This window comes from Triticum dicoccoides, chromosome 5A (assembly GCF_002162155.2).
Source record: "Triticum dicoccoides isolate Atlit2015 ecotype Zavitan chromosome 5A, WEW_v2.0, whole genome shotgun sequence".
NCBI classification, from domain to species: domain Eukaryota; kingdom Viridiplantae; phylum Streptophyta; class Magnoliopsida; order Poales; family Poaceae; genus Triticum; species Triticum dicoccoides.
The window spans coordinates 490,978,358-490,991,247 of record NC_041388.1 but is presented as its reverse complement, the minus strand read 5'-3'; the positions used below and the strand labels follow the sequence as shown (position 1 = coordinate 490,991,247).

Genomic DNA, 12,890 nt, shown 5'->3' with positions numbered 1-12,890 from the left:
TTCATCTACTATACTAGTTCACATGATTAGTTTAATCTCTACTATCGTTGTCATGATTTATCTTATGTTTATTCGGATTAAATCTTGTAGCAATTTGCTCATATTTCCAACAATCCAAAAACCTGATTATAGTCAATTTACTCCGAGTGTTGCTGCGCATTTGAAGCCGCTTGCCTTTAAGAGGGCGCAATATAAGAGGTGGCGCACGAGAGCAGTCTACTGGTTTCAGACCATGGGCTACTATGACGCCACCAAGGGCAAGCCTGAGGGCGATCTTAATCCAGCACAGCTGGAAGCTTTTAAGAAGATCGATACTCTCTTTAAAGGCGCTCTTCTGAGTGTTCTTGATGATTCCATTGTGGATTCATATATGTCGTTTGACAACGGCAAGGACATGTGGGATGCGCTCGAGGACAAGTTTGGTGCCTCGGATGTCGGTAGCGAGTTGTACGTCATGGAGCAATTCTATGACTACAAGATGACTGATGAGCGCTCTGTTGTACAGTAGGCTCATGAGATACAGTCGCTTGCAAAGGAACTCGAGTACTTCAAGTGTGTGTTGCCGGGCAAATTTGTTGCCGGATGCATTATTTCCAAGCTTCCACCTTCGTGGAACAATTTTGCTACTTCCCTGAAACACAAGAGACAGGAGTTTTTCGTTGCGGATCTCATTGGTACTCTTGATGTTGAAGAGAAGGCGAGAGCAAAGGACACACGTGCTCGAGTCGCCGAGGGAGCTTCTAGTGCCCACATGGTAGAGAAGAAGAACTTCTAGCCCAACAAGTTCAAAAATAATAAGAACAAAACTCAGGGCAAAGGCAAGTTTGATACAAAGAACAAGCCGTCACATTCTACCAACTTCAAGAAGAATTCTCATAAGAAGGGGAAGGGACTTTGCCATGTCTGCCGTGATCCTAATCACTAGGCTCCGAAGTGTCCTAACCGCTTTGAGAAGTGCGAACATGAGAAGAGCGGCAAGTCCGCTAATGTTGTCATCGGTGATACTGATATGAAGGAATCTGGGTACGGTATTCTTCCTACCATCGTTTTAGTATTCCAATCTCCTGACTGGTTAATTGATACCGGTGCCAATGTACATGTTTGTGCTGATGCCTCCATGTTTTCTTCTTACCAGGTCACAGGGACTTCTCCCGTGCTGATGGGGAGCGGGTCACATGCCATCGTTCGAGGTGTCGGTACAGTCGATCTGAAGTTTACTTCGGGGAAGACTGTGCGTCTGAAGAACGTTCATCATGTGCCGTGCATCAATAAAAATCTCGTTAGCGGTTCCCGTTTATGTTGAGATGGTTTTAAGTTGGTTTTCGAATCCAATAAAGTTGTAATTTCTAAGTATGGACAATTTGTTGGAAAAGGCTATGAGAGCGGAGGCTTGTTCCGCCTATATTTGTCAGATATTTGCACAAAAGTTATAATAATATTTGCCACAATAATGAGTCTGATATTTGGCATTCACGACTTTGTCACATTAACTTTGGTTGCATGACGCGGCTAGCCAATATGGATTTAATTCCAAAAATCTCTACTGTCAAAGGCTCTAAGTGCCAAGTATGTGTGCAAGATAAGAAACCTCGCAAGTCCCATAAGACTGCAGAGGCAAGAGACTTGGAGCCACTAGAGCTTATACATTCAGATCTTTGTGAGATGAATGGCGTGTTGACAAAAGGTGGAAAGAGATACTTCATGACGTTGATAGATGACTCTACTAGATATTGTTATGTGTATCTTCTGAAATCAAAATATGAGGCTTTAACTTTCTTCAAAAACTATAAAGCTAAGGCAGAGAACCAACTTGATCGAAAAATTAAACGGCTTCGGTCCGATCGTGGTGGAAAGTATTTTTCCAATGAATTTGACCTGTTTTGTGCGGAACATGGTATAATCCATGAGAGGACGCCTCCCTACTCACCTCAGTCAAACGGGGTAGCCGAAAGAAAGAACCGAACTCTAACTGATATGGTTAACACCATGTTAGACACATCGGGTCTCTCCAAGGAATGGTGGCGGGAGGCGCTAATGACTGCGTGTAATGTCCTAAACCGAGTTCCCACAAAGCATAAGACCATGACTCCTTTTGAGGAATGGGAAAGGAAAAAATTGAACCTCTCTTACCTACGTACTTGGGGTTGTTTGGTGAAAGTCAATATACCAATTCCCAAGAAGCGCAAGTTTGGACCAAAAACCGTGGATTGTGTTCTTCTGGGCTATGCTTTTCATAGCATTGGCTATAGATTTTTGATAATAAAATCTGAGGTATCTGACATGCATGTTGGTACGATTATGGAGTCGAATGATGCAACTTTCTTTGAGGACATATTTCCTATGAAGGATATGTCGAGTTCATCAAATCAGGAGATACCTACTCCATCTAGTGAGGAATTCGCTGTAATTCCTGAACCCACCATTGCGATGGAACACGTTGAGAATCCTGTATAGGGTGACAATGGAACTCCTGTGAGGAGTAAGAGACAGAGGACTGCAAAGTCCTTTGGTGATGATTTCATTGTGTACCACGTGGATGACACACCCAGGACCATTTCAGAAGCCTATGCATCTCCCGATGCTGACTACTAGAAGGAAGTTGTTCGTAGCGAGATGAATTCCATCTTAGCTAATGGAACCTGGGAGATCATAGGATGTAAGTGAGTGTTCAAGAAGAAGCTTAGACCTGATGGTACAATTGAAAAGTACAAGGCACGGCTTGTGGCTAAGGGTTATACCCAGAAAGAAGGTGAAGACTTCTTTGATATTTACTCACCCGTGGCTAGACTGACCACAATTCGGGTGCTACTATCACTGGCTGCCTCACATGGTCTTCTTGTTCATCAAATGGACGTTAAGACGACTTTCCTTAATGGAGAGTTGAAGGAGGAAATTTACATGGATCAGCCAGATGGTTTTGTAGTACCTGTTCATGAAGGAAAGGTGTGCAAGTTATTAAAGTCTTTATATGGCCTTAAACAAGCTCCTAAGGAGTGGCATGAGAAGTTTGAAAGAACATTAACTGTTGTCGGCTTTGTAGTAAACGATGGTGACAAGTGTGTGTACTATCGCTATGGTGGGGGCGAAGGAGTTATTCTTTGTCGGTATGTCGATGACATACTGATCTTTGGAACCAAACTTGATCTAATCAAGGAGGTTAAGGATTTCTTATCTCACTGTTTTGAGATGAAGGATCTAGGAGTAGCTGATGTTATCTTAAACATCAAGATGTTGAGAGATGAGAATGGTGGGATCACACTGCTTCAGTCTCACTGTGTGGAAAAGATCTTGAGTCGTTTTGGGTATAGCGACTGCACGCCTTCTCCAACTCCATATGATGCTAGTGTGTTGCTTTGAAAGAATCAATGGATTGCTAGAGATCAAGTGAGGTATTCTCAGATTATTGGCTCGCTTATCTATTTGGCGAGTGCCACGAGGCCTGACATCTCCTTTGCTGTGAGCAACCTGAGTCGATTTGTGTCAAAACTGGGAGATGATCATTGGCATGCGCTTGAGAGAGTTATGCGCTATTTGAAAGGCACTGCGAGCTATGGGATTCACTACACCGGGTATCCAAGGGTACTAGAGGGTTATAGTGACTCAAAATGGATATCTGATGTTGATGAGATTAAGGCCACAAGTGGTTATATTTTTACACTTAGTGGTGGCGCTATTTCCTGGAAGACTTGCAAGCAGACCATCTTAACGATGTCAACTATGGAAGCAGAACTCACAGCACTAGACACTGCCACTGTTGAAGCAGAGTGGCTTCATGAGCTCTTGATGGACTTACCTATGGTTGAAAAACCAACACCCCTATCCTAATGAACTGTGATAATCAAACTGTGATCGTCAAGATAAACAGTTATAAGGACAATATGAAGTCCTCAAGACATGTGAAGAGGAGACTAAAATCTGTCAGAAAATTGAGGAACTGCGGAGTTATTACGTTGGATTATATCCAAACGTCGAAAAACTTGGCAGATCCCTTCACAAAGGGCTTATCACATAATGTGATAGATAATGCATCAATGGATATGGGTTTGAGACCCACCGCATGAGTTGTCCACAGTGGTAACCCACTCTATGTGATCGGAGATCCCGTGAAGTAGAAGTGGGGGACAAGTTGTTGGTCAGCTGGGAGGAGAGTATCCCTATGTTTATTATCCCACTCCGTGGAGATGCAATACTCTCCTAATCTGCATGGCAGGTTGATACTTATCTTAATGTGTTCCAAGTGGCCTATTCGGGTAAGCAGAGATGTTGCCCTGCAGAGCATCTCCTGAGGAACACACCTATATGAATTTGACTGTTAAACATCGCAGTCTGTGAGAATTGGGTGTTCTCTAATAAATTCATGAAAGGCCCCGGAGTATGACTTATACGCTCCACACGCGGGGAAGCCTTGTGGCAACCCAGTATCGGTCAAGAATTTGTGTGAAACTAGTTTCGTAGAAAACTTGTAGTTCAAGGCATAGTCTACTATTCAAGTTGTGATTTAGTGTAGTATAAAACTCTAAGTGGAAGTTCAACCTCACAATCTCCACTAAGCACTGGTATATAAACAATGTTTTGAAACTAAATGATGAGATGTGCCAATGAGACTTTGTGGGGAATTGTTGGAATTTTGCTAGTAGACCTTTGGCCTAAAGCCCAACTAAAATTCTAAAATTCTCTTGGCCCATTCATGCACACATGTGAGTGGAGTGAGTGAGACTAGAGTTTAGTCCCACCATAGAAGTTGAGAGAGACTTGCACCTCTTTATAAGGTGAGCTCTTCTACCACTTGTATGAGCATGAGAAGATGAGACCTACACGTGCTCCTCGCTCGCCACGCCTCGTCACGACGCGCCGCGGGTTGCGGGATTTAGCCGAGCCAAGGACAGAGCTATGCACTTTGTCTATATTTTTGCTGCTTGGGAAAAATTAATGAGTCATTAATTAATAATTAATGGATGCGTTAATTACTGAACCGTTTCCGATTCTTTTGGATCATGACGACTCCGACATGGGGTTTACTCCCACGACCTACCCGGCCCGCACTATATAGTCAGGCAGACATCTACCCTAGCCGCTGCCGCTTCGTATGGTTTCTCACCACCATTCCAGATCATTGCGCCACCAAGCAAATCTTCTCCATCCCTCCTTTCAGCGTGCACTGGGAGAACGAACAGCAGGCCTCCGAAACCCCGCCTCTCATGATCCTGTACGGGAGAAGGGCAATCAGGTTTTTGGGGAGCACACTCACGCGACTGCTGGCAGCGACGACTTCGCCAACGACGACTTCTTCCCCGACCTCGGCAACCTCATCCTCGACGACATGGGCGACAACGTCAATGCCGGCGGTGCTGCTCCCGCTGCACCGTATGTGTTTCTATCCTTTCTGTTCGAGATCGTGGTAGAATTCATGTTTCTAGTATGTGCCCTAAATGTGATCTGTTCATCTACTATGCTAGTTCGCATGATTAGTTTAATCTCTACTATTTCTTTTATGATTTATTTTATGTTTATTCGGATTAAATCTCGTAGTAATTTGCTCATATTTCCAACATATATAGCTGGTAAATTCTGTTCAGCTTGTACATAAATTTTTTGTATTATCCTCTCTGGGATGTTTTTATCCTTCCTTCGTGAATGAAAACAGCATCTTGCTGTCTTTGGTAAAAAAAATGTTTAGTTGCTTCGATCTGTAGAGATCTTTACAGAAGTTTGCTACAAGAACTACTAGCAGGATTCCCTTTTTAACTGCCCCCCGGTGCTTACTTCTTCTGTTCAACAGATTGTTGTCCTTCAAAGAACTCACCCAGCAACTGGTCCAACTCATCTGGCTGGTATTTCAAGTATTTATGAGGCTTCTTTTCATTTTCAACAAGATTCCTGAAAGTTAAGAACAATAGTATGGACGTATGGTTATATAAAACCAGAACCAGCATGAAGAATTGCAATGACAATGATGCGCAAAATAGAGGGAGAAATGACTGGGAACCAACGATGATTGGGCTGCCATTTCAATCATTTGTGAGTTATTCAACAACTTAATGTAGCAGATGGGAAAATGGATGGGCTAGAGACATTGTAAAACCAAGAAAACCACAACTCTCTTACTCTTCTTAATGAATTGATGAGACAAAACTTTTGCCTCCGTTTTGAAAAAAAAAACTATGTATCATATACACGGCTAAGGTTCTGGGGTCAAAGTCAAACACAATTACGCTAGGGTTTCTTTCTTTGTTTTCTTAAAACCACACTAATATATTAGAAAAAATAGTTTTTACAATCATGCATGATCAGCTCCGACATGCAGGAAGATAACATACAATATTCTCGCACCTCTCTTTCCTACTTAACACAACTATGATAGGATTTGATTATCATTTAATAATCCATTAAACTGAATGAATAATAATATGGAGTGCCTAACAAGATCAAGAAAAAGTTGGTTAACATACCCAAAGCGTTTAACGAAGGACATATAGGCTGGCAAGAGAACTTCAGCTATAGAAAGCCTCAGAGTTTCTCTCAGTTCTTGATCAGGTATGGTCCATAGAGATTGCTTTGCACAAAGCTCTTCAAATTGCATATTGAAAGACTTAAACCTGGCAAGGAAAGAACATACAGTTTTGTAACTCCATTACTGGTTTATTTCTTCAAAATTTAACACAACAAGCTACCATGGCAGTTGACCTTTCTTTGATCATAGCTCTTGAAACTCCACTGCTGCTAAGATCAGACGATGCTGATGTACCACTGCTGCTGGCAACTTGAATGGAGAGAGTCTGAACAGCCTAAAATAACGAACTCAGAGTAAACGGAATCAATCACCTCCCTATTCATTATTTCCATTTATGTGAATATAATAGGAAAAATAATTTGGGAACTATCTAATCTACAGGATAAGGTAGTGAACCTTTGCAAATCAATGGGAGCAGTACTGTATTGAAAAGCCAATATGTTTTACGGTTCATCAAAAGTTCTAACATGTTCAAACTTTACAAAATAAATATTGTGCCCAACGACAAAATATAGTATCATTGTCAGGGCAAAATAACATTAATCCGAACATCGAGCAGTAAAATATAAAAGCAAAACAGTTAAGAAATTTTTCGAGCAATGCAGTAGAGCTGCATGTATATTCATTAAGGAAGAAGGTGATACAACGCCAAAGAAAGGCCTGACCCCGCACAAGCGACACGACCAAACTAAAACGACCTAAGGATCACTACTCGAGACTTGGCAATCCACGACCGGAAGATGACCAAAACAAATCCCAACTAATCTATAACAGCAATACATAACAAGGCAAGAAGGAACATCCGCCACAAGAACCTGAACATTAGCAAGCTACAACACGACCAAGCTCGACTACCATGACGACAACGACGAAATCAACTGAAGCACAGGCACCGAACGGACGAAACCACCACAGGCTTTAGATGCACCACATGCACGAGACTAGGCACGACATCACCAAGCGCCAAGGCCACCAGCCCGACACCGTCAGACCGGCCGTCACCCGGGCCGCAAACGGAAAAGGCCACGAGGGGACAAGCACCAACCGAGGGGAGCATCCCAAGCCACGCCGGTCGGAGTTGAACCGACTAGGAAAACCCGGATCTTGCCGAGGACGACCAAGGGAGGAAGCGAGACACCATGATGAGCCATAGCCAGGACGACCAACCCCACCACCGCAGCAAGACTAGGCGACGGGGAGAGGAGCAGAGGACGGTTGATGGATGGAGACAGTCTCCAGATCTGAAGCACTAACCTTTCCCCATGCAACCATTTTGTATTGTTTGGCATGTTGCTGTACAATCCTACGATGTCTCTGAATCCAGTCATCACCAAGTATATGCTTGGCTTCTGACCTTGTGATGAGACAAAAATAAATTATTTGCTAGGTAAACTGTCTGGACAAGATAGTGTAGACCTGAAACACAAAACATAGCATACCTGCGAACAGAACTAACCATGTAGTGAATGTTGTTCGCAAGAAATATGCTCATCAGCGCAGGATCCTTGTACTGGTTAGATTTCCCGTCTAAGTTGTTCTGAAGGGCTTGCATTATCTTTGTCAAAACAACTGCAAGTTGGGATTCAGTATCACTTCCAGTTTCAAATTCTTGAAGTAGTAGCTTCAGTGTTAACTGATAACTGTCAATAGCGCACATATCAGTTAGCATGCCATTTCGAAAATGATGCCAAAAAAACTGAGAAACTAAAAATCACTTCAATAAAAATAATATAATACTCCCTGTAATTATAGTTGAACAACATATCACCTAAGTTTATTAAGAAAATAAATACATGTGGTGCCTAGACACGGAAAGAAGAAATGGGAAACATTGATGTATATGACAAGCTCCTAAGCTATGTGGAATAAATGAAGACACTAAGAACTTGAGTAAATATATAAATGTGTGGACCAACAAATTTCTCAAACTTCTGGATCCACCAGCCATTGATTGGTATTATACATTAAGTACAGTTAGTCAGTGTTCGCTTGGTGGAACAAAATGTGAATTCAGGACAACATATGGCTAACGCAAATAATACACACAAGAGAGACCATACATCTCAAAAGTTAAAGAGTAAAATTCCATGCTGATTGACCCTATATTGGTTAACATCTAAGTCAAATAAATCTCTGTGTGTCCAAGAGTTTAATAGCTAGGCGAAATGGGTGATGCTTACTCAAAAAGGAATTTAACATGATTGATCACACGGATAGTCAAAGGATGGACAGTTCCGTCATGGACGTTAGTCTTTGAAGTATCATTCTCAACTAATTCCTCAAAATCAACAAACATTTCGTGGGCAGTCTGTGCCAAGAGCTTCATCAAGCCCAATGCAGCCTCACGCATCTCAGAGCAAGAACTGTCTTGAAAAATTACTTCAACCTGGTAAATGAGATTCAAAAGGCAGGCGTTACTGTTTCCATAGTCGCCAATATCAACATGGTCACAGTTGACAGCATAGCCGCAGAGATAACAACTGCAAACACTAACACTGCTAGAAGAACCAAGCAAAACTCATTTGCTAATTGTCCGCAGCTAGAAATGTTGCGTATATATGGCTAATAACTACTATAACTGATCAAAATGTGATGGCATACTAAATATATACCATATTGGTGTTGCAGGAACACACTGCTTTTAGCATACCTCGGATCTAACTTCATGCATTACTTCATACATATCCAGCAGTACAAACAACTTTTCAGGAGACCTTTTACTTTTAGCAACAGCATCTCCAAAGCTGAGAAGAGTTTTAGCAACAGAAACTCCAGTTCCTGCCAGTTCACTGAAACACTGATCCTTATTGAAACTGATACCTTCAAAAACCTCATCACAAATTTTTCGTTCTCCATCAAGGAGCTTCACCTATTGAAGCATAGACGGTTAGTTGGATGTCTAAGCACATACTCCCTCCGTCCGGAAAATACTTGTCATCAAAATGAACAAAAGGGGATGCATCTAGACGTATATTAGTTCTAGATACATCTCTTTTTATCCATTTTGATGACAAGTATTTTCGGACGGAGGGAGTACATCATAAGCATATTTGAAAAAGGGCCCTCACTGTAATTTGCAAATACTTGCTCCACTTTCCAATTTTAGCTTCTAAAGCATCCGATTGCATTCTTTCTACATCATCTTTACTAAGCCTTTCTACTCCCAGTTTCCGAAGATTCAGTTCTAATGCCGAACGACGAGCATCTCTGAAGGAAGAGAAGAAATCTGAGCTTGATTTTGCATAGTATTAAAATGTCAGAAATAACAATAGATGTAAGTTGGAATTGGGAAGAAAAAGGAAGATCATTCATACAGCAAAACATTCCTACCAATAAGTATGGCAGAGTAATGTAAGCTATACTGTAAGTAGGGAATTTTCTTAACTCAATAAATTTCAACCAACATAGTGAAAGTTGACCAAAACCTGACTAAGTATAACTCATTGCTGCATATTTTTTCATTGTTAATGTATTTCCCATAACTCAGGTACTTTCTACATTCACTGACCGTCTTGTTTTCTGCAAGCAGCATTTACATAATCAGATTAAAGTCTGTTGGCAATGATGAGATCATGAGAACCATCTCACGTTAAATCCCCAGCTCAAAGCCTACCTGTAAATTTTGTAGCATGACTGCTGGTTTCCATCCTGAACCAATTTCTGAGCTATAGTATGAAGAAGGGGTAATATTCTAGAGGGGATCAGTGCTGGAGTCCTGCAAATGGCAGTTTCCAAGTCTTTGGATGGATGCTCGGAGTGGGCAGAATTTCGTCCATCTGCTTCAGCATCGCCATCTGACGCCCATTGAAGCTTTGGAGGCGAACCCAATATAAGATCACCCTCAATAGGTTTGCTGAAGAAGAGATATAACAGCACAGATGGAAAATGATATTAGAAGAACTAATATATTATCGTTGAGACTTAGGAGAGGTCCAGGAAATACAGCAATTGTTCCTCTAGCAACATATAAGGAACCAACCAGTTAAGATTTCAGAAATGCGTGTAGATGCATCAACCTGTATGTTGTCGTCAACCGCTTGAATTCTTCCTCAATCATCAGAGAAGACTTAGATAAGAGAGCGTTTACATCATTCAGAAATCGTTCTTTACTCGTAAAGTTCTCCCTCGAGGAGAAAAAACCAACAGCGTCTTTCAGATGACCCACAGCCTTCAGGTAGCTCTCCAGATCCACATGGGGCCCCCTCAATATCGTAGCTTCTGCCTAAAGCTCAAAAGGACAACATGCAAATAAAAGTTCCAAACAAAGTTATAAACGAATTTAACAGTGATTACCTGTCTAAAATAGTTCGAAAATAGAACAAAATCGTAGGTACAAGACTGCAACTATAACCAATTTAACAGTGATTACCTGTCTAAAAAGAGCAATCTCTGCATAGAAAGTGCTATAGAAATTAATACGAAGCTAATCATTCCCTTGCTAGTAAACAAGAACAAATGCAGTTCACAACTACACCAGCATGGAAGCTATCTCACCACCAATCTATTATCTATGCGCCTTTAATCAACTCCAAATGTAAAATCTGCACGTACCGGTCCTTATTAATGAAAGTCCAAGTCCAAAACTAGTCAAGCACATCCTCCAAATACCAAAGCAAGACAAATTCGGCGCTCTCAATCCCCTCTAATGCATGCAATGCCTCAGCTCCTTGCCAACCAAATCAAAAGGTGTCACCACCCTTTGTATATAATGGGAGAGTCAGTTATAGCCTCTGGGCTCGGGGGTCATCGGTTTCATCACTTAACAAGGAACAGCGACAGTGTTACAGAGAGCCCAAAGGGGAGCAAAACAAAACAATACGTACTATATAAAATAACGGAAGCACTCTACGCCTCTACGGGGCAGCAGCAGGCGGACAAGCTGCCTGCGATCAGACACGCAGGCCAGAGCATCGTTGAGGACGGAGAGCATTCAATTCAAAAACGAAGGGGACGAGGAGAGCACGTTCACGCACCTCGCGGACGATGACGACCTGGGCGAGGATGTCATCGGCGACCTTGATCGCCTTGTCGATGTTCTCATGCGCCATCTGGGTCGCGTGCGCCCTCACCTGCACGACCACCCAAAATCAGACGCCGCACGCTCCCGCGGCTCCAATCAAATTCGACGAGACGTCGAGACCAAGCGGAAATGGGCACGAGACGACCTGGATGGGGTGTATGGTGGCCTCGAGCTCGGAGAGGCGCTGGTCGAAGGAGCCGAGGATGGCGACCATGCCCTCCGTGTTCCCTTGGCTGCTCTGCAGCGAGGCCCGCAGCGCGCTCACCCGCTGCGCCAGCGCGTCCATCGTCTCCGGAAGCTCCGCCGCCACCCCAGTCCTCCCCGACAACAACCCTCCGAGGACCAGGAGTCGTTCGCGTTTCAACCAGCCACGCTGTCCCCGCTGCGAAAGCGCTCCGAGAAGACCCGAGCAGGCGGGAATGCTGCCGAGAAGGAAGAGGGTTGGGGAAGGGGAACGGCGAGGAGTCGCGAGTTCGGAAGGGGCGGTGGTGGGACGAGATCCTTCCGGAAGCTTCTGGAAGGGCAGTGAGATACGAAGAGGCGGTGTTTGCTGCGTTGGTCTGCCGGTCTGTGCTGTGGATCCATATTGGCGCGGAGGAGAGGTGCTATGAGATGCGTGCCCGTGTGGGTCTACCCTGGGGAGCAGACGGTCCAGATTTGCTTTCGTAGTTTATCTTTTTTTTTTTTTTTGAGACAAGCTTTCGTAGTTTATCATAACGGGCTGTTGCTCGCAGGCCCTACTACAACGGGCTTTTGTTTTTAGGCCCAAGCTATTATAATGGATTTCCTTTTTTTTCTTTTTTTCTGGGACAAAAGGGAGGCGCCATATATTGATGCTCATGAACATCTTACATTTTTTTCTTCCCGCAAAAAAAAAGATTGCAAAATCATGAAGATCCAACTTGCATAGGCTATGAATCATAGGGCATTGAGCACCTGTATGATCAGCATTATAAACATTTGAAGTTATTTCTACCTTCTCAATTTAGATGGTGGGCTTCCTGGTACAGCTATGCACTATGATATTTGATTCTCTTCTGATGTGGAACACTTTGGGAGCAAGAATGGCAGAGGCTCAAAGAAAATATGCTAGATGAGATTTAATCTCCTAGTGTCCTATATTGGATCTTATCTGTCTTGATGCCATAGCCTTGGCCATTGTTTCATTGTCCATGAGGAAGGTTATGTGTTGAAGTTGCATATGATTTGCAATGGCACCGAGTAAGTGTATCGCCTTCGCTTTATCATTTAAGGGTGATGATGCAAAGCTGCTACTCACTGATATAACGACCTCTGCTTTCTGTCCTTCATGTTCATACTGGATGCACGAACCAATCCCTTTGATATTTTGATCTACAT

At 42.9% G+C, this 12,890-nt stretch overlaps 1 protein-coding gene across 1 annotated transcript; it reads right to left on the bottom strand.

Moving 5' to 3' along the window:
• Positions 1-5,686: 5,686 nt before the first annotated feature.
• On the bottom strand, positions 5,687-11,823 carry LOC119297658 (exocyst complex component EXO70A1-like). Its single transcript, XM_037575362.1, has 12 exons — positions 11,677-11,823; positions 11,485-11,580; positions 10,528-10,733; positions 10,125-10,364; positions 9,580-9,718; positions 9,162-9,380; positions 8,692-8,897; positions 7,951-8,151; positions 7,766-7,865; positions 6,685-6,785; positions 6,450-6,596; positions 5,687-5,877 (listed from the first exon to the last, which is right to left on the bottom strand). The coding sequence occupies exons 1-12, from the start codon at positions 11,815-11,817 to the stop codon at positions 5,760-5,762; spliced, it is 1,914 nt and encodes a 637-aa protein (XP_037431259.1). The 5' UTR covers positions 11,818-11,823; the 3' UTR covers positions 5,687-5,759.
• Between the last annotated feature and the right edge of the window lie 1,067 nt (positions 11,824-12,890).

Bases quoted from the DNA above. Each gene is read 5' to 3' on its own strand.
- LOC119297658 (XM_037575362.1), bottom strand. From the start codon at position 11,817: ATGGACGCGCTGGCGCAGCGGGTGAGCGCGCTGCGGGCCTCGCTGCAG. The intron at 8,152-8,691 runs GTAAGCATCACC...CGCTATTGACAG, and splicing joins CATGTTAAATTCCTTTTTGA to TTATCAGTTAACACTGAAGC. The intron at 6,597-6,684 runs GTCAACTGCCAT...TTTCCTTGCCAG, and splicing joins AGAGCTATGATCAAAGAAAG to GTTTAAGTCTTTCAATATGC.